General features: G+C 31.2%; 1 protein-coding gene across 1 annotated transcript; it reads right to left on the bottom strand.

Moving 5' to 3' along the window:
• Positions 1 to 3,134: 3,134 nt before the first annotated feature.
• LOC112693745 lies at positions 3,135 to 6,325 on the bottom strand. Its single transcript, XM_025568943.1, has 3 exons — positions 5,376 to 6,325; positions 5,026 to 5,174; positions 3,135 to 4,940 (listed from the first exon to the last, which is right to left on the bottom strand). The coding sequence occupies exon 3, from the start codon at positions 4,863 to 4,865 to the stop codon at positions 3,558 to 3,560; it is 1,308 nt and encodes a 435-aa protein (XP_025424728.1). The 5' UTR covers positions 4,866 to 4,940; positions 5,026 to 5,174; positions 5,376 to 6,325; the 3' UTR covers positions 3,135 to 3,557.
• Positions 6,326 to 22,015: the final 15,690 nt, after the last annotated feature.

The following is a 22,015-nucleotide window of genomic DNA, read 5'->3' as shown; positions in this document are numbered from 1 at the left end:
CAGGGCTTCAAACCGGTTAAAACCGTTTTTTTTATTAACCGGTTTTATTGAAAAATGTGTATGAACGAAAATAAAAATGGAACCACTATTACTAATTTTTTTATAGAACGAAAACAAAATAGTTAACTAGAAAAATATTTTTAGTTCTCGAACGGTAATAAATACATTTTTAATTACGAAAAATAATTAATATTTAGTTTTAGTTTTTACACATTTTGTTAAGTTGGTCAACCTATTTTTTTTGACAAAAGACGTGTAAAAATTATTAGATACATATAAAATAATTCACAAGATAAAAATTGAACAGTTGGTAAGTGGGACTATTAGTCGTAACCCCACACTACTTTAGGTAATAAGTAAACACGATTAATGACAACCACAAACCATATTGTTTATTGTTACAATACCGCTTTTAATGGACGATGGTGTTATCTTAAATTGTATCAAATATTTGTAAATTTGTTCAACATTTTGAATTAATATGGTTTTTATGTTTCTTCTTATTCGATAATAAATATTGCAGTTATGTTGTTCATTATGTGTGTTAGTATATTCAATATTGTAATAAAAACTTAAAAATGTGTATCATATTATTTATTGTATATTAATATATTATAAATATATAAACTATGAAGAATATCTCACAATAGTTGAATTTTCTAATTAATCATTTCATAATTATGACAATGAATTGTCTGAGGTATAAAATTGTTATAAAAAAATATATTTTTTTAAAAGAACAAAATTAACCGGTTTTAAAAAACTATAAAATATATGATCAGTATTAATCAGTTTTGAAAACCGAATAAGATAGTAGATGAACTAAAACCATTAACCACAAAAATCATTATGGTTTGAAGCCCTGGTTTTTATACACACGATTTATTCCGTATAACATACTATATATAGACATTTTGTAGTGTATTATTATGGATAAGATATTAATTTATAATAATCCATTGGCTATCACCCGTGAGTTATACTTTTAACCAATAATATACAATCAAATAATCTAAAATAGTTTTATTCTGTACCTTTGCAGTTTTGCAAGGCGTCATCATATTTGTCCCACTTATAATTTAAAACATTGTTCTTATATTTCGTTAAATTATGTATGTCTGAGTCTATGAATACAAAACTTTATTTTACATTTTAATAATTTCACATAGATGTATCCATATTTTACTTAATTTTAGCTTCACTTTCATATTATGTTTTTTCATTTTTGAGATATTTTAATAATAATTGTAGTTTATACAAAAGCTTTTAACATAGGTAATAAGAAAATGGATTTAAATATATACTACCTACATAAGCGCGCGCAGAAATTACTGGCAAAGTAGTCATACATATTTACATTTAATATTAACAATGAATTTGGATAGGGTAATTTAAATTAACTTAATAATTATATTTTTTCAATATTCTTATACATGTATTTACTGCTTACGGATGCTTCGAAGTGGTTGAACATAATATGATTATTTATTATTATGATAACTATGAATATTTTGGTGTAGAGACGGAAGTTTCACAGAGTAATCAAGTGCCTACCCTGACTACCCCGTGCGCACGCTTATGACTACCTACATCAGTAACTTGTCGCTATAGCCTACAACACTATCATGCTAATGATGTACAAACATTTAAGAAATTATTATAAGTCATGGATAACATTCTGTTGTGAACCCGAAATAGAAAAAAAAAAATACCGATTTCTGAAACCGAAATTGAAAAAATTGAATTTCGATAATCGAATTCAAAAACAATATCGCAAAAAATAAATTACAATATTTGAAACCATAATCGAGATTAAAGAAATAATCAAAATAATCAATAATCAAAATTGAAATTAAAATTCAAATAAAAAATTTCAAGCTCTGATATTTATATTAATCATTAAATATTAATCATATGATAAATTATATTTAATTTATAATTATTAAGCTATTTAGGAGATATGAAAATGGATATAGATAATAAACATAGTTTTTGCATCCATGATATTTTAAAAGTTATATTCAACATTTATCAATTACATCTGTACAATCACTATAAGGTTATTCAGAGTAAAATTTGTTGTTTAAAGTCTTGGTCTTATAATAGTCAAAGCCAGAGTGTATTGTATTTGTATAACATTATAATGTATAATTAGTTATTTAATTATAAAAAGTTGACATTATATTTCTTTTATGTCTAATTATAATCGTTTGTTCTAATATAGTATTATTAACTTGCCGTATTGTATTCAGTATTTTGTAAGTGAATACTATTCTGTGGAAAAATAAATGACACTTTTGTTCAATAAATATAACTCTAGTATAGGAACTCATTAGTTTTCTTTAATTAAATATTCGCCATTCGTCTCGGCTCTTTATAAACAATTTTTTTTTTTTTTTACTTACAATTAAATACTTAGTGTCTTTGTTCAAAACAGTATTATTTTAAATATCCATTGTCTTCCATAATATTTTTTTAAATAAAAAACCATCTGTTTTAAGTTCAGTGTTCAAGTTGTGTTAAATGTACAAATTTAAAAAGTAAAAAAGAATTTTTAGTATTATTTTTAAAAAATTTAAATTTGAGAGCTCTTTGTAAGTATACGTTATTTAATATTCATTTGTACAATAATATTCATATATTCGTCTACTTTCAATTTTTCAGGCAACAAAAATTATAAACAAATTACCAACTATAGCGTAATAATAATAGAACTATACTGGCGTCTTGTAACTTTTTTAAATAAATTTCTGACGCTAGAGCAGATAATATTGAAATTTAGTTACGAGACTAAATGTTGAACTTGTAAATTAGTTTTTACTCGCTGGTTAAGATTCATATAAAGATCGAATAATAATTTGTTTAAAATTTATGTAATCGGATTTTAATTTTAATGTTTTAATTTTTTTTTCATTTATATTTTTAGGGCGAGATTCAATATAAATATTATTGTTTTAGTCTTAGTCGATACGATAACTGTCAATATAAGACTGTACTAAATTTATTATAAAAAGGAATCGTCACAATTAGTTTGATAGAATAAATGCAAATAATTCAACAGTTTTGAGAACAAACAATAATTAATGCATTTTGACAAGTATAATAATAAATTACATTAGAATAACAAACACAGAAAAAAATAGGCACCTTTATAAATTAATTAAGATATGTATATCAACATGCACTGCAGACGTTCTATGAAATAATAATAATTACACGAGAACGCGATAAAAATATAAAACTCAAAGGAACAAAGTCAATATTTATAATATTTACAAATATAAAATGTTCTGTTATACAACGGGCGAGAGCTAGTACCAGTGGCGTATATTGGGGGGGGGGGGGGGCTTAGGCCCGGGCCCATAGTGAAATTTCAGATTCAATTAAAACATTTTATGCGTATTGTTAAATTTATATTAAAATTATATATAAATTATATATTTATATGATACCATGGCCCTTACCTACTATTAATGTTGTTGTTTTATGCCAGTATGTATACACTCTACCTATATCTGAGGTATCTGTCAATGTTTCCAAACCAACTAGCGTAGGCTCTACCCATTTGAACCCACCGTATGGCATGTATTGTGACATTGCCCAACCGTACAAGTTGTACAATGCTTGGCAACCTCTTCACGCGTCTCAGATCCACGATGTATAATAACTGATTGTTGTATATCTAGTTCTTCCAACAGTTCCGTAGGTACGTCTTCACTTGCTTTTACTATTAACCCGTAACTCATCGGTTTATGTTTTTGAATTTCTGTTGTCTTTTTACCTTTTTTCTCTTCAATCTTCACTAGTAATGCCTCGAAGTCTGCATAGATTACAATAGGATGTCTTTGCGATTTACTCCATGCCTCAAATTTTAGAGTTGTTCCTTCTATAGGCATAGCTGGCAATATGGGTTTATGAGATCCACATATTTTCAAATGTTCGTCCAACGCTGCCTGACCGCTTAATTTATGTCTCACTCTATGATCAAAACTTGTAAAACACCGTTTACAAAAAACAACACTCTCTTTATGCATAGTTTTTTGAGAGCGAATAAGTCTTGAGAAATCTGAAATGTATATATAATGCGATCTTTCGTTGTCTGTAATTAATATGAGGTCAAAATGTTCTTCCTCCTCCTCATTGACTACTTTTAGCGGAAAGACTTTATATGTGGGGAATTTCAAAGGCGGTTGGAATTTTTTCTCAAGTCCGTAAACATTTACAGATGTAGCCGAATTATTTTTTTCGAATACTTTAATTTCATTCAACGGTGTCGGAAACGTCAGACCTGTGAAATTGTATTTGTATTCGTGAATATAATAATTATCATTGATTCTATGTTTTTTCTCTCCCGTGATATGTTTGGCTAGAATAGCCCACTTGAAGCACTGTTCGTCATTGTTCTGCGGATTAATGGTAGCTTTTTTATTTTCAATGTATGAAGGTAATGGTAAATATGATGATCCGCCCAAAGGTATATATTTATAAATACCTAATAATACACCGTCAATAGCTTGGAGTGAAAATCCACTGCCTTTGCCCTGATAGGTATCTTCTTCGGTTAAAATGTTTACGAACATGTGGTCGACTATGTCTTCGACATTCGTATCCGCGTAAATCGCCCTGGCCGAGGTCTTGAACGCTCTGTTCACGGACGAATTATCTACATGTGGTTTGTTATATGTGGCTTCTAGTTTAAGATTGAATTTGAGTGGTTTTGATGATGATTTTAAAATTTCGATTAGTTCTGATTTTATTGAGCTGAGAAAGATAGAATGATTGAATATATTTTCCAAGTTTTTTTTTATAATACCTAGTGATAATATTATTGAAAGATGATCCAACGTTGATAAAACCAGTCGCATTTCCTACTAAATTTAACCTGGCTCTCTTTATCTGACCTACATCCTTCGAATTTCCCCGTTTACAATTTTCAAGCCCTACGGAGAGAAAAAATAACCCCGTTAGATATATAAACTGTTTCAAACTAGAATTATCTGATTTATATTTAATAAAAAATATTACCTTCGCAAAAACCAAATTTTCAGCGCCTTCCATAGCCAGCACACACAATTTGTCATCGGAATCAACAATTTCATCTGATGGACCGGCAGGTATGTCGGGAACAAAAATCTCCGGAGCGATTTCATGTTCATTACGTCGAACAATATTAGCTGAAAAATTGTAAACATTTTAAAAATAAAATTATATGTATACACTTGTAAATGTTTAATTAAATAATAATTATTAATTCTATTGTAAAATTTATCGAATGAAAATTAAATGTAATGAGCTTTTTAAATATTTAATTAAAATATTTTTGAAAAAAATGAAATAATTATTATAATCGTATTTATTTAATTAAAAATACATACCATGCATATTCTTCGTGTGTTTTGCCAAATTATCTTTACGGGCAAAAGTCTTAAAACATATTTCACACGTAAACTGAACATTTTGTGGATTTTATTGTGTCTAACTAAATTATCTTTGCTAGAGAACATTCTGTTACACTGAACGCACTTGAACATATTTGATATGTTTAAAATAACACAACGGTAAAAATAAAACCTAGCGATGAGAGTTAAAACCGGAGTACGACTGTGAAAACACTTAGCGGGCAGAGACTAACGTGTGACCAGTATGTAGTGGGCCGTTCTGCAAGAGGACGACGCAATACACCGTTGACGAATAAATACTTGAACGGTTCACGTCTGTGATGTAGAGTCGTTGGAAGGTGTTTAAATGACAAAACACGATGGTTTAAAGTTATACAGATATGTATAATAATGAATAAAATAAAATATATATAATATGTGGTTAATACAAATAAGATAGTATTTTATAATTGAAAGTGTGAGGACAGAGTAATTAAGCTCTGCCCGAGAATAATAAAGATTGACTCTCAGAGCTGGCGGCGATGTGAGGCGCGCGGGCTTCACGACCAGATGAGCGTCGGTGCAGTAAGCGGAGTAATTAGTTAACACTAGTTTAATTCATTCTACTATTCTAAATGTATGGGTAAATGGATACCGTATTTATAGGCAGCCATTTAGGATAAGAGTAAGGTCGATGGGGATTCTGCCGGATGTGAACAAGGAAGCTTATTTCTGTGATATTGAAAATGGGCTCTGTTCCGAGGAAACTGCTTATCAATACGAATAAGTATTGATATTGGTTTCCGTTTCGGTTTTGCCACATTAGTATCAATACATGATATAATGTTAGCGGATGTTTGCTATCCGATGGTTTAGTGCAGTAAGTAAAACATTTTGGAAGATTACATAGAATTTATAAGCAAAATTTGAAATGGTTTATAGGTTAATCTAGAAAATCTTCCATCGAAAAATGTCAATTGTGAAAATAGTGAAACTAATAATTTAACTAATAGTGTTTTGAGTTGTGCTGGACAATTCAGGTACTTTTTTGATTATATGAAACTATACAAACCTATTATTCACAATTTGCAATAAGCTGAAGTATTAAATGCATACAAAATAGTAGTTGAAGTTAAAGAAACTATAGATAATATTATGAAAATTTTCAACTCTGTACTAAATACATCTAATTAAGTAACAGCACAACTTGAAAATCAATTTGGTATTTTTTCTGAAGTAAATGTTGTTGATAGTGCTGTTGTACATGATCCAGGAAAAAGAACAAAAATTATATCTGATAATCAACGGCAATATTTATTAATGATGGGGCCTCATCAACTAAAATTGAATGTATATCCACAAACAGAAAAATATAGTTTTAAATATTCATGTATTGAAGAATTCCCTCATTTATGGGCTACCTACTCTAAAAAAACGAAGAATATTGATTATCAATAAGGATAATGATGAAAAATATTTATAATTGACAATTTTCTTAAACATTAAAATAGTTTTATTAATAACACCGTCCTGCAAAATATTTTGTTATTTTTGTTGTTTGTATAATAATACCTGATCCTTATAGATCTTAATGCGCAAAATTCAAATCTGAAATTAGTTTGTCTCTATCACGTCTAGTTTTTTTACAAGATAGTATAACATTTACCTATACTATAACCTATACTAACCTATACTATAACCTTATAGGTTATATAAGCCACCTTGTTGACCTAATAACATTCCCAAAACTTTTAAGTCACCACAAACAATCCACTTATGTAGTGGATATTGAACTTTTTCTAACATTAAATGTAAGTTTTCGTACGTTTCTTTTAAATGTACTGAATGTGCAATGGGAATAGACGCTAACTGGTTTCCGTTATGAAGTAAAACACCTTTTAGACTTCTTTTAGATGAATCTATAAACAACCTCCATTCATTCACATCATAATATTTGCCAAAATGTTTAATTAATCCAGAAATATTATTACAAAATACAAGTGGTCCTTCCTTTGAAAAAAATTGTTTGAATTCCATTTCACAATTCCCGTACCAAGAAAAAGTAGTAGCTTTTGCAAGTAAATTTTTTTCTTTGAGTCTCGAACCCAAAATTTCAGCTGCCTCTTTAGTAAGAGCTAAGTCACGTACTAAATCATTTAATTCAAATTGATTGAAAAGTTGTGGAGCATCTGTGGTGTCAAGTTGAAAGTCTTCGTCATTATTACTAGAATTGCCAGCGGAATCTATAGAAGTATCGTGGTTTAAAATAGTTTCGAAAGCTTTGGATGGTACAGGCACTGGTAATTCAGGGTCATGTGGTATTGGTCGTATAGCAGAAAGTAAATTTGGGTAAATTATATTCGATTTATTTTTTTTATTCTAACCGGAAATATTAACCATACAAAAATAGCAATCATCAATATGATTTTTTGGTTCTCGCCAAACCATTGGTACTGCAAAAGGCATTGATAAACGCTTACCTTGTTTTCAATTTCGCAAACTTTCAACACAGGATCGGCAAGCAATATGGGGTGCCCAAAATTTATTTTGATCGCCTAAATGAATACCAAAATATTCTTGGTATACATTTTTAACAAAATTTGTAATGTTATTTCGTTGTTTCATTATAACATATTCACCACATATATAACAAAATAAATTTGAGTTGTTTTTACAACATCTTCTTTTAATTGGTTTAGACGTCATACTAAAAAAAATTGAAAATCAAAAATCGCACAAATAAACTCTAAGAAAGGTGATATAGGTACAACTCGGATATTTTATGAAGACTAAAATGAACGTAACTATAGAGAATAAACATAAATTGTGTGAGTTTAAAAATATATTTAATTGAACTACTATAAGATAAAAAATTTAATAAAGATAAGATTAAAATTTCAGTAAAGTAGACGACATTCAGTTTATAATAATAATAATTCGACGAATATATCGCACATTATTGTATGACTAATGACTATACAGAAGAGACAATATTTATTATTCTAACTGTAGAAAAACTAGACGTGTTAGAGAAAAATTGATTACAGATTTGAATTCAGCGCTTCAAAATCTATAAATATAAGTGCAAAAAGTTAAAACAGCAAAGTAGTCGCAGGACGGTGTAATTATAAAAAAAATTATTAACTTGTATTACTTGTTTAATTTTTTTAATGAAAAATAATAAACATCCAACTGTGTAATGATGAAATGGTTTCTGTGAAATAACGATAAAAAGTTGTCCTGGATCAAATTGTTAAGTTGGCCAAAATACTAACTTTGCCCCCCCCCCCCCCCCCCGATAAAAACCTCCTCGGTACGCCACTGGTTCTAATTAGGTGAGTAATAATTTCAATTAATTATTGGTATATCACTTACCAGTTATTAGAACATAAAAGATGAAACGAAATAAAAAAAAGATATAATAGTATGACAACTTAAAATATTAATATTAAATAAGAATACATAATATAATCTATATAACTATATTCTAGTAAATTTTATTCAAAATACTTGTTAAATTTTAACAAAAATGACATTTCAAAGTTATCATCAAACATAGACCCACGCCTTTCATCGAATAATTGGCCTCCTGCACTGAAAAGTCTCTAGACGTGAGCACTCGAGGGAATACTTGTATTATACTTAAAATACAATTTTTGTATTTCTTCGGAAAATGTTATTAATGGTATTTCAGGAGAAGAGTTTGAATATTCATTAAATAAATTTTGAAGTTTATCTGTTTCTGGATTTTCTATAGCATCGAAATGTAAAAAATCATCATATGTGGTGCACGTGTGCGTGATTCTAGAATAATCGCACATTGCAACAGTAAATATTACTGATATTGTGGTATAATATAGTTATTAAATCTTAAATATAGGTAATACCATTGATTATAAATACTAGTATTTATAATCAATGGTAATACTATAATAGTTAAATAGTAATATAAATAAACGGGTAATCGTAAACCACCGATAACACTACCACGAAAATTCGGCATCGTGTCTTAACTAATTGGTCAAGCCACCCGTATAGATACCATTTATATCTAGTAGATATCAACATTCTACAGATAACGCGGAAAAATCGTGGTTCCTGTGCGTGCATTATTATAAATACTAATAATTAATAATATATATGGGACTGTTTGAACGCACCGTCGCGGAGCCTTTGAAAAATATTTATCGCCAGCCGGTCGTGCGACACTCGCGAACGTGCGCTCTGAAGAAGCTTATGAAATATGGTGAGAGGAGGAGATGGTGAAGTTCAAGGACAACAAGAGGCCAAAGAAATGATAGACGAATTAATAATATGCCCTTGGGCAAAAACCAAACTTATTATTATTAAGGTTTACAGACAATAAATAAATAAAAACAATCTTATCTGGGGTGGTGGTGATAAGGGTCTAACTGATAATCGCTACACCTGATTCCTGATGGCAGCGTAAATAATTACTGCTACCAACCGGCAGACCGCGACGGACAACAATCGTGGCGATGGATGGCTTGTGTCGGGAACGAAGTTGGTACTACTGGCATACGCGACGCGCACGACGATCCGGCTTGTAAAAAGGACCACGGGTGAAAACCACGTGGACGTCAACGAAACCAGAGTGATCGCGAACCGAAAACAGGTTAACGTACGGGAACGCACTCGAAAAGGAACTGTCTAACAAGCACAAAATCGAGTTCGTGAAATACGTGCACGGTGATGGCACAATACCATTGTCCACCAATCAACCGACGCGATAAACGGGACGTAAGGACGCAAGGCCGCGAAAGTGACCACGAGGTCGACAATATCTAAAAAAAGACGCGTTGACACTACACGCGGTGACACACATACGAGATCAACCAACGGTGGCGGATCAAACGCACGACAAAACGACAATCGCGTACAAAAAGGAATCGACCTTAGGAAGATAACCTTCACGGAAAAAAGGCGGCGCAGGCACGATAGTTATCGGCCGGCCGGCCGTAAGCGAACGTGTCCAGAACCGAAAACCAGTTTTTCCGCATACACCACCGTGATCGACGGCCCGGGTGACCGGGTGCACGTCACCGGTGGGGTAAAAAAGAGGGTGTGCCGACGGTGGTGTTAGTGAATCCTCGACGCTTGTCGCGATGGTGCACAAACAGGGACAATAATTTATATAGGCATATGCCAAAATATCATGATTGAGGAACAGCTTTTGGAATATTGGAATGAAAAAAATAATAATAACTAGTTAGTTTTATTTTCTAATGAGTAAGATTAGACTATCTTATACATTTAATTTAACTAGTTAAGTTAGAAAGTTACTTAAAAAGTAATGTTCATATAAACGCAAAGAGTGGTTTTTGGGACATTTTTGATTATTCATGGTTTCACAGAGATATATGAAAATACAAAATACGTATATACGGGTGTACGGATTCAAATGCGTAGATAACTGCAACACGATTGATAATAATCACCTACACACATTCAGTTTACACACATTTTTAACTGAATAGTTCCGTCATTTCAGTTTAAAAATAGGTATATGAAATCATATTTCAATCGGTTTTAACTGATAACGAGATAAATGTCAGTTTTCAACCAACACACAGTCAGTTTTCACTGACAGTTAAAACTGTTCAGTGAAAAGTGACAGTTAAAACTGATCGTGTGTAGCCGGCATTATGTACCATACCTGTTACTACTGAATCTGTCGAAAGAAGTTCAACACTAGGTCGACTTAAAACATTTTTGAGAAATCAACAAGGCAACGTTAGATTGTCGGGCCTTGCGTTGATGATGATTCATCGTAACATACCTCTAAATGTTGAAGAATTTGTTAATATTTTTACTTAAAAATATATAAAAATGAATTTTATATAATATTAAGTTAAAAACATTTTAATTCTACCTACTGTAGAAAAATGCTTAATTTATTTATGTATCTCATTTAATAATAAATATAAAATTAAATTCCTATATTTGTATCATTTATGTCATAATTAAAACTACTCCTTTTCCTAAAATTTTCTAGTTGTAGCTATAGTGGGGGTGAATTGGCCCGTAATGAAAATAATTCCTATATACGCCACTGGCTGGTACCTGCCGTGGCTCTAGTTCGTGCGGTTTCATCCACACGACAGCGACAAGCACGTGCGACGGATAGGACCACTAGAAGATTTCGTCAAATCTCGGACTCCACCCAACTCACAAACTGGAGTGTCAACAACCTGGTTTATGCTGCACAATGTTTGGACGCTGCGTGAAACTCTCGAACTAACACGACCAAAACTAGAAAGGTTAGACGGGAGCAAATTAACACGCGAAGTGTCTTCGTCAAAGCGCCGAAATCACAGGTACTGACGTCGGTATACGAGTACACCATAGAAACGTCACAGAAGTTCTGACGTCGGTAAACACCACAGAAACGTCGCAGTACTGACGTCGGTATTAGGGTGGTCCTTATTTTTGAACATACGAATTTTTGATTTCTCACCCCCTAATTCTGTTCATTACTATAAGAAAGTAATTCGGATGAAATTTGGTCATATTTACTCACCCCTTCACATGCCACAAGAGGGTTGAATATTAGCAAAAAATGGTTGTTTAGTCATTTTTTGACTATATTCAAAAAAAATATTGCATTTATCTTAAAAATGTATAAAACATATATAATAGATATTTTATTTTTAATAAAAAACATATTTATATAATTTCTCATAAATCTATTATTTCCCAAGAAAAATCATAAAATATTGAATATTTTATTTATTTAAAAAAAAACGATTTTTTACAGTTATTTAAATATATTAAAATTATGGTTGATGATACGACAAATTGATAAATATTACAATTGATAAAGAATTTAATTTCTTAAAAAAAGTTAATTAGCATAAATTTTATTGGATTGAATGTTTTATTGTAACAGTCGGGTTAACGTAAAAAAATTTAATGATCTAAAATGTTATCATGTTATCATGATAATAATCCGTGTCTTCGAAAATCATCAACTAATCTAGCGGATTCTTCCGTGGATTGATTGGAGTTTAGGAACACCTTATTGGGGCATTGCGTTGTAACAAGTTGGTTAATACGTTTGATCGCCATCAACCGCTATGATGTTAACAAATTATCAATTATATTCAAGCAAAATTGTCGATTATTATGAATTAACTAAAAAAAGATAAAGTATAATTGAATAAAATATTAATTGAAAATTTTAAATTAAATCTTCAAAATGAATCTTCAAAACATATCTCTTTACATATTTTTTTTAAATCACCTTCAAGAAATTAATACTTGTTTGGATAAGAAAAAAATGTTATTGTTAAATCAACTTAAAAATACTAAAATCTGTATTATTAACTTCATGTTAATTACGAGTTTGTACAATGACAGACTTTAAAAGTAATTGTAGACTTAACAGGAATTCAGTCAAGGTAAACATTTTTAATATTAAAATAATAATTCATTTTTTTCTATTCTCTATTATTTAAATATATTTATATTTCTTTATTATTAATCTTTCTTTTCCTTACTAACTTCCATATTTTCACTTTCCATTATAATCACAGAATATTCCCCTCGACCGGATTGAAGAAACACTAAAATTAGGAACACTAAATTCTAGTGGCTGACCAATCTGCTGAGTTTCGGAACAGACGGAATATTAGATCGGAAGCTCTTATATATTACGTTCGCCGATCTCATTAATTCTTCAGAACAATGTGAAATATTTTTTGTATTATTTTTTTTGATTTTTGAGTTCGTTAACTTCACTTAGCAAACGGTTTATTCAAATTTTCAATTTTGGAATATCACTTAATCCATTATTGCAGGATTCACAAAAGAATTTTAAATTACGAGTTTTTAGAGAGAGATATTTTATTTCGCTCGCTGATAGACTGGTGTATTTAGTATGAAATACTAAATTGCATCAATCGCATTTAACGGGCGTATTTAGTTCAACGAACATGATAGAATAAATGGAACAATTTTGAGTATTTGTTGATGACATAGCTATAAATTAATATTTAATTTTAATTATAGAAAACTATAATAACAATAACATTATCATGAAAACACATAATCTTACTGCATGAATGTACAATCGCAAGTGATCCATAGAAATTATAACATGTTATCTACGAGCATTCTGTAACATGCTTCTAAAAATATAAGTGTATAAAGTTTTTACTATATACAATAGAATTCCATTTTTTGTTTTTTTTACTAGGATAGTTGGACATAATATAGAATAAAATGATTACTTACTACTGACATAAAATATTTTCTGTGAAGTGAGAATACGCACGTTTTTCAGCGCATACTTCCAGTCTTCAATTTTTTTTCTTTAGTATGATCTCTTTTTGAAATTTGGGAAGTAGGTATGCGATGCATACCCGCATATACCATCCATTACATCCTTGGATATATTATATTTGCTCATTCATAAGAATTCTATAATTATTAACACTAGTTTCAATAGCTTTTAAAACATATACCTAGGTATATGTTCTAAAAGCTATTGAACCCACATTTAGCATTAGTTTTTGTAATTAAACCTTTAATTAGAGGATAGTGGCTAAAAATTAGATTTTTTGTAACCTATTATGTTTATTTAACTCAGTATATTATCTACGGTTATTGATCCATTTTTAAATCGTAGTATTATTACTTTTGAAACCAATTTTTGAACTTAGTGGCATGACGAAGGAACATTTATACAACAATTCATTGCACAGTGGGAAGTGTCTCAGTTTAAAAGGGTAGTGATATTTAAAGTTTTATGTTTTTGAGTTGTGAAAGAGATTTTAAAATTGATTTTGTAGAACTAATAATCTAACAAGGAAGATCGACCGATGTGTTAAGAAAAGCAAAGTTGTTTAAATATGTATATTTTCTTTGGAAAAAGTTAATTGTTCGTGGTAAGTCCGACAATACAAATGACTGTGTCTCATTAGTTCGTTAAGTTACTGATTTAAGTAATAACATTAACATTAATGTAGGGAATGGGACTTTTCGGTGATAGATATTTTCGGCGCTGGCGTTTCGGCAATAAAGAAAAAGTAAATGCATGAATTAATTAATTTTTATGTTTTTAATTTATAAAAAAAAATGTCTGAAAACTATTAATATTTTTTTAAGTTGAAATTTTTTTTTGCTGATTTTGTGCTCAGTGAACTCAGTAATGATATCGTCAAAATTGATTGTCGAAGCCAATCCATTCATTTCTAGATAATTATTGGTTAATCCGCATTTTGAACTATCAAAATAATTAAATATATATATATATATGAAATGTTATTTTACAATATTATTTAATGTAAAATAAGTATTTCTTCTAAAATTTAAAAAATTACAAATAAATGTCAAGGTGAGTTCATTCCAAATTCAGTTAAATATTTTTCAGACTGACAAACAACTTTATCTTCTATTTCAATCAAACCTCTATTAAATATTTCATCAAAAAAAGTAAATTGCAAGTCATTTAATCGAGTGCGCTCTGTATGAAGAATATCTTCACAAAAATCATTTCTGAACTGTTCCCACAATGATTGAGGTTCAGATGGTTGGCAGAAAACTATGATTATTGCGAATAATTCTCTTAATTTTGAAGGACTTTCTGAAAGAGTTGCCTCCGCTAGAGCATTTTTCCATTGCTCGTCATTTTCTAAAAGCCCAAGAGCAAAACAGGTAGCTTTAAAAGTCGCGTGAATGACTTCAAACTTTCAAATGAAGTAGGACCTTGTACATAATTTAGTAACAATCTTAAATGGAAGCACTCACTTTGATTTGGGTGAATCGTGTAAATTTTACCAATGGTAGTGTCCATTTTTATTCCTGGCCAACCTGGAACATCTTTTCCCCGTCTTCTCTTTAACCAGCCTTTGCTATCATCCCAGGTATAATAAGAAGGAACTTTATGATAGAACAGTGTTTTCGCAAAATCATCATGTGAACACAGTTCAAAAAATGCAGTTAGTGTCGTTTTTCTTGGATTTTCAATAACTTGATGAAGATTATTAGCATTAAAGAAAACACGTTGTCCATTTTCTAGATGAACAGCCAAGTGCTGAACTGTCAGATCTCTATCATGGATTTCAAAATTGAAAATTCTCCAAAACGCTTCAGAAGTATATATGTATCGACCATTCAAATAATTTGTAATCTCATCGTTTTCACGATTAACAGAAAAAGTAGCTCTATCTGATCCTTTATTAATATATTTACATATGTATTTTATCGCTTTAACCGAATGACAGTATTCTACGTTAATATGCGCATTAAAGCACCCAGATAGCACTGGACAATACAGTACAACCCAATGGCTGTCAACCACGATTTCTGTTTGACCACGAACTTTTAATATTGCAGTACAACCTCCATAATCTGGTGATCTCCGTCGGATAACCATCAACTCCAGTTTGAGTATCCTTGACCGATTTGTGATGATATTTCTTACTACATTTTCCATTATTCATACATTGCGATCTAATATTTAACTCGCCGCATGGGCCATGAATCATATTCTTGCATACTATTTCATAAAGTATAGGATCTTTGTCTTTGTTTGGTATTTCGGCAGAAATAATTTTATCAATTTCATCTGGCTGAATTTTCGTTTGTAACCATAAAAGAATATGGCAGTGTGGCAAACCTCGTTTTTGCCATTCAACACTGTAAACATAACAATTTACATCACCGAAAATATATTTATTTTTTAATACATGCATAAACTTTTTTAGTTTGAGATGAAAAACTCTAGAGATTATATCGTGTCTATCAAACGACTTTTGGTCTTGAAATAATTCATTTTTTATTTAACCCATTCGTGGTTGCATGTAAAAGTAATAAATAAATCTGGACGGCCAAATTTACGAACATAAGTCATGGCATTCTGATTTTTTTCATGCATGTAACGTGGGGAGCCAGTAAAAGAGGAAGGAAGAATTACTTGTTGCCCCACGTTATTAGCATTAATATTTACATCATTGTTAACAGCATCTCGGAGGTGAACATAATCATCCGCACGTAGTTGTTTTTAATGGTTACGAATAAAGTGTAGTCTTTCAGAAATCATTTTTACCATCATATCTACGGCGAATTGGCTGAATAATGTTTTGTAATAATGTAGATGATTTAGGCTTGTTTCTCTAACCATAAACCTATAAGAATAAAATTGCATGCAGGAGACAGTTTTTGTTCGATTTTGGTTATTTTTCTGTAAAATATTAATGTGATAACCGTCTTCGCCTCTAGTATACGAGTACATCAATGGATATTGCAGTGGTCTATTCAATTCAGAAACTCGACTCAAGTGTCCACTCCGATCGTGCAGAACTATATCTCTGGGACCTTTATCTTCATTAACTAATAATACAGCTACTTCATCGATGGTAGGTGCATTATATTGACCTCTGTGTTCAAAATGTTTTTGGACGTGCGTGTACTATTGATGAAAATAAATAAAAATAATAATAAAATAATAATAATAATAATTAAATCATTTAATGACCTGTTAGATATCAAACACTATACAAAGGTCAAGTTGCAGGTAGCTGTAAACCCGCGGCCCGTTTACAAAGCCGCTAACAAGCGACTCTTCTACAATTGTTTTTAATTTTTTATGAACTTTTTTCCTGACAAAAGTGGTACTAAAACCTTCAGCAGAGTGTCGAGTTTCAGCCATAAAAAATTTCAGCCAAATCGGTTCAGTAGTTTTCTCGGTTAGCACGGTCTAAGAAAAACCCTTACAATTTTATATATAGTTTAGATAGATAGATAGATTAATAAATTAATATATTTGTATGGGGCCCCGCAAAATTCTGCACCGGGCCCCGAAAACCGTCGGGCCAGCACTGGTCTAAACTGTGCATTCTCTCGTTTTCAATACTCAATACACTTATATCTGATAAACGTTGTAATGCCATAGGGCTTTTTTTAATAACTCTTAATTAGTTTTAGTTTAGAGAAAAAACGTTCTGCTGTATCTGATGTTACTAGTATAATAAGAAATAATTTTAAAATGATGACTACTTCCGGAACACTTGGTAACATGCAATTATTTTGAACAATCAATAGTTCAGCTAATTCTTTAAGGCTAGAAACTTCTCTCGTATTTTTAAATAGCACCCTTCTGAATAAAAGTATTTGCAGTACAAATGATATAGACAAATTATTTGAATACCGTTCCACTATAATTTTAGCAAAATGGACCAGTTTTGTATCTGAGTATAATGCTAAATTTTTGGAAAAAATAAATTTAAACATATTCATAATATTATTCATACACATAAAATGTGTACGAAGTTGTGAAATTGTAATGTTTATATATATGTAAAATACATTGATTTTGAAATTATTTTCGGGATCAGTTAATTGTTGGTCAGTACAAAGTTCGTCAAAAAAATTTTTGATTGTCTGTTCCTTTTTTCAAAAACGATGTATTTATGCCACATTTTTCTGCAATCATGATTGCTTCAAATTTTATTTGTATTAAATTTACATTTAAAAGAAGATCCCACCTTTTTATACTTGAACTAAAAAATGTATAAAATTGTATATTATCAAAAAATATCTGAACCGGTTGAACACAAATTGCATCTTTCTGTACTAAATTTAAATTGTGGGCGATACAATGAACATTCGATTCTCTTTCACAAATTTGTTTTTGCAAGCCATTTTATATGCCACTCATTACGCTTGCTTCGTCATATCCTAAATTTATTTATTTGTATATTGTTTACTTCAAAAGACTTCAGTATTGTATCTTCCATTTCTTTAGCGCTCTGGTCTGAATATATTTCGTATAATAGATTATTATAAATATAGATTAACACTAATTTAATTTGAAAAAAAGCAATTATTCACTTTTTTTTTCATGGGTATTAAATTTACTTTAACCAAAGGCCCTAAATTATCGTGCCCCCCCCGTCCGTAACGCTTGGTCTGGAGGCCTCCAGTTACGCCACTGTCAAGTATAAATATGTTATACTGTACTAAACAATTAAACCATTTGTATCATTTGGAAGGTTTCAACTGGAATATTTGCTTCAGTCTAGGATTAACTACAACTTATAGTATCACACTTAAAATATATAAGAAGTCTTCAAGAGGGAAATTTTGTCAACAAATTTTAACATTGGGTCAGCTAATCTCCTAAAAAACCACCCCCAATCCCTTAGATCCACCCCTGAGTGTATCCTTATTTAAATTCTTCATTATTTTTAATATTAATGTTTTAAATGTGCGTACAGTTCGTGTCCAGACACCGTAGCGGTCGTATTTATTAGCTCTCGATAGCTGTGAGTAAAATAGCAATTACGACGTGAAATCACTATTTGGTATGTATACCTTTTATATCTAAATACAAAGTCCACCAACATAAATACTGTATCGAGAACTAATACCCGCGCCTACGGGCGATAAGCCCGCTATCGCTATCGCCCATTTCACTAATAGCCACACAGTTATATACCGTTTAAAATGAGCTCTACATCAAATTCAACAAAACATAAAACTATACACGCACAATCAAATAGTGAGCGCAGAGTCCCACCAATCATCATAAAAAAAATGAAAAAAAACGAAGACAACGTTGACCTTGAGTGTCACACAACTCCCAACTCCGACGATGAATTTAGATCTCCCAGAAGAACGTCAAAAATATACGACTCGCCAACCAAAAATTCATTTACCACACCAAATCGATATTCCATACTAGATAACACTAATACCAATGATCAAGAAATGTTTACCTTCAACGACGATACACTTCTTATCACACAAACTGATAATCAAAACAATCACTCAATACATTCCCAAATGAATGATGATACTCTCAAAATTCCTCCACTATTCATATTAAATATAACACAATATTCTCATTTTCGCAACGAAATATCGAAAATCATTAGTAATGAATTTATCGCCACATCTAAATATGACAGAATAAAAGTGACCTTAGAAACTGTAGATGACTTCCGTACTCTAACCAAATATCTAGACGAAAAAAAGTATGAATATTATACCTATAGATTGAAAACCGAGAAAGATATCTCCGCAATCATAAGAAATTTACCATTGTCAATAACAGAATTTGAAGTAATGGAAGAATTAAAAATCCTAGAATATCTAGTAAAATCAGTAACCAGACTTACCAATAAAGATAAAACCCCAACCCCACTAATGGCAGTTCAACTGGCTAATCATCATAAATCACAAGAAATTTTTAAACTCAAAAAGCTTCTAAATTGCATAATTATAACTGAACCACGTCGGAAACTGAAAGATCCTTCACAATGTACAAATTGCCAAAGATTCGGACACTTACACAAGTCCTGTAAACTCCAACCACGGTGTGTGAAATGTAATCTCTCACATCATTATTCAAACTGTAATAAAACATCAGAAATTCCACCTAACTGTGTAAATTGTAACGGAACTCACCCGGCAAATTATAAGGGTTGCACCTATTTTAAAAAAATAAAAAATAAAAAAATGAACAACATCAAAGTACCTCAATTAACTGAAAATGATCCACCAAAAGACTCAACAATCAATGGAATCGCCAATAATTTCACAAAAAATACAATAAATCTAAACTCCTACGCAAATATACTCAAAGGAAATACAAATCCTACCCAAAATACTAGAAAAAATGAGGAACATACATACTCTGAATCGCTTAACGAAAAACTCCAAAAAACAATAACCCAATTTATCGAAAACATTCTACATAACATACAGTCCATCATTAGTTCCATCTTCAACTCAATTTCAAACAATCTATCTTTATCCGGTTTAAATGACATCCATTAATCTAAAAGAAATCAAACTCGTTAACTAGAATGCTAATGGCATTAAATCCAAAAAATCTTCACTTATGGAATTTCTATTCCGTCACAAGATAGACATAGCATGAATAACAGAAACTCAGCTCAAAAACACTGAAACATTCAAGATCAACGGCTATAATATTTACAGAAAGGATAGAGACACCATCCACTCTTCAGGTGGAGTAGCAATCCTAATAAAAAGAACTATTAAACATCACCAACTAACCAATCCCGAACTGATCAATATGGAAGCAATTTCCATAATGGTTTCAACAATTAAATTTGAAATTAAAATAATATCCGCCTACAATCCTCCAAACAAAAAAATTCAAAGAGATGACATAAATGTACTTTTCAAAGAAAACCCAACCATACTCTTAGGAGATCTAAACTCCAAAAATGAAATATGGGGCTGCCTAAAAACAAACCCAAATGGTAATAAGCTTTCCAATTCACATCTGAATTAAGAATTTTAATATCACCACCCCCCAAACCCACTTTCCAAAGAACAGGTAGACAACCAGATATATTAGACATCGCTCTAGTCTCAAATCTCACAGCACAGTTATATCACCAAGTTGCGAATGAACTAGATTCGGATCACGTTCCAGTCATCACCACTTTGTACGAACAAATGGAATTAATTCCTCAAACCCCAAAATTAATAAACCGGCCAATATACTGGGACATTTTCAGAGAAAATCTCAACAAAAACCTTATTTTAAACAGATCCCATCAAAATAACAAAGAAATAGACACTAATATACAACACTTAACAGAATCAATTAAAAATGCAATCAAATCAGCCTTGGCACCAGAAAATCCAAAAAAAAGTAAATTGCGAGAAAACTCCTCTATACTGCTCCACATTCAACATCTAATAAAAGAAAAACATAAAGCCAGAAGAATATGGCAAAGAACGAGAACAATAGAAATTAAAAAACGATTAAACCAATTAACACGAAGAGTCAAATGGGAACTGGATAACTATAGATTTAAATCCTATAAAACATATCTATCAAAACTGAATCCAAATAACGCCAGCCTATGGACCGCCACAAAAAGAATACTAAAACAAAGAGACACTATTCCTCCCCTTAAAGTTGGACTAGCAAAATTCGAAACAAACATTGATAAATGCAAAATTTTTGCCCAGCACTTTGAAAACTGTTTTAAAACTGAAGCTACTGCCAAAGTTACAACACAGGAAATAGACTCTACAAATATTTATTCCACAGAAACAAATAATATCCAGCCATGCACTCCTCAGGAAATAAATCATAATCATGGAAATGTAAATTTGTGATATTCGTAATTCATTATGTTTTAAACATTATAAACGTTCAATAAATCAAATAATCCATGGGTATTCCTAATGCTTAGTTGTGGATCAAAAGTGACCGTAACCTGCCAGGCTTACTCCAATGGATACGCATCTGTGCCGTAGACTCGACATCGGTTTATCGAGTAACTAAACAGAGTCCATTCCCAGGCGTTTGTTCGTCGAGTGCTGATTGCGATTTCCATTTTTGACTCGTGACAATCGTCTAGTGTGCCGTAAATAATTGTAACAACGTCATCTATTCGACAATTTTATGAAGTGTTTTCCGACTCATTGATTTCGTTACTATTGTCGCAGAGATTAGACCCGGCATCTACACTATTGGGCGTATATTGGAACATTAGTAGTTGTTGCGCGGACCGGTAGTAGCAGTCGTGTCTAGTGTACTACGTTCCGGGTTGTGGTCGCTTACGGTGTACCGCGCGGGGGCGGGAACACTCAAGCTTACCCGTATCTTATACTATGTGCCCGTA

This window comes from Sipha flava, unplaced genomic scaffold (genome assembly GCF_003268045.1).
Source record: "Sipha flava isolate LNK unplaced genomic scaffold, YSA_version1 117_pilon_pilon, whole genome shotgun sequence".
Lineage (NCBI taxonomy): Eukaryota > Metazoa > Arthropoda > Insecta > Hemiptera > Aphididae > Sipha > Sipha flava.
Note: the sequence above shows the minus strand (reverse complement) of the source record. Positions and strands in the feature narration are given on the sequence as shown.

Bases quoted from the DNA above. Each gene is read 5' to 3' on its own strand.
- LOC112693745 (XM_025568943.1), bottom strand. From the start codon at position 4,865: ATGCGACTGGTTTTATCAACGTTGGATCATCTTTCAATAATATTATCA.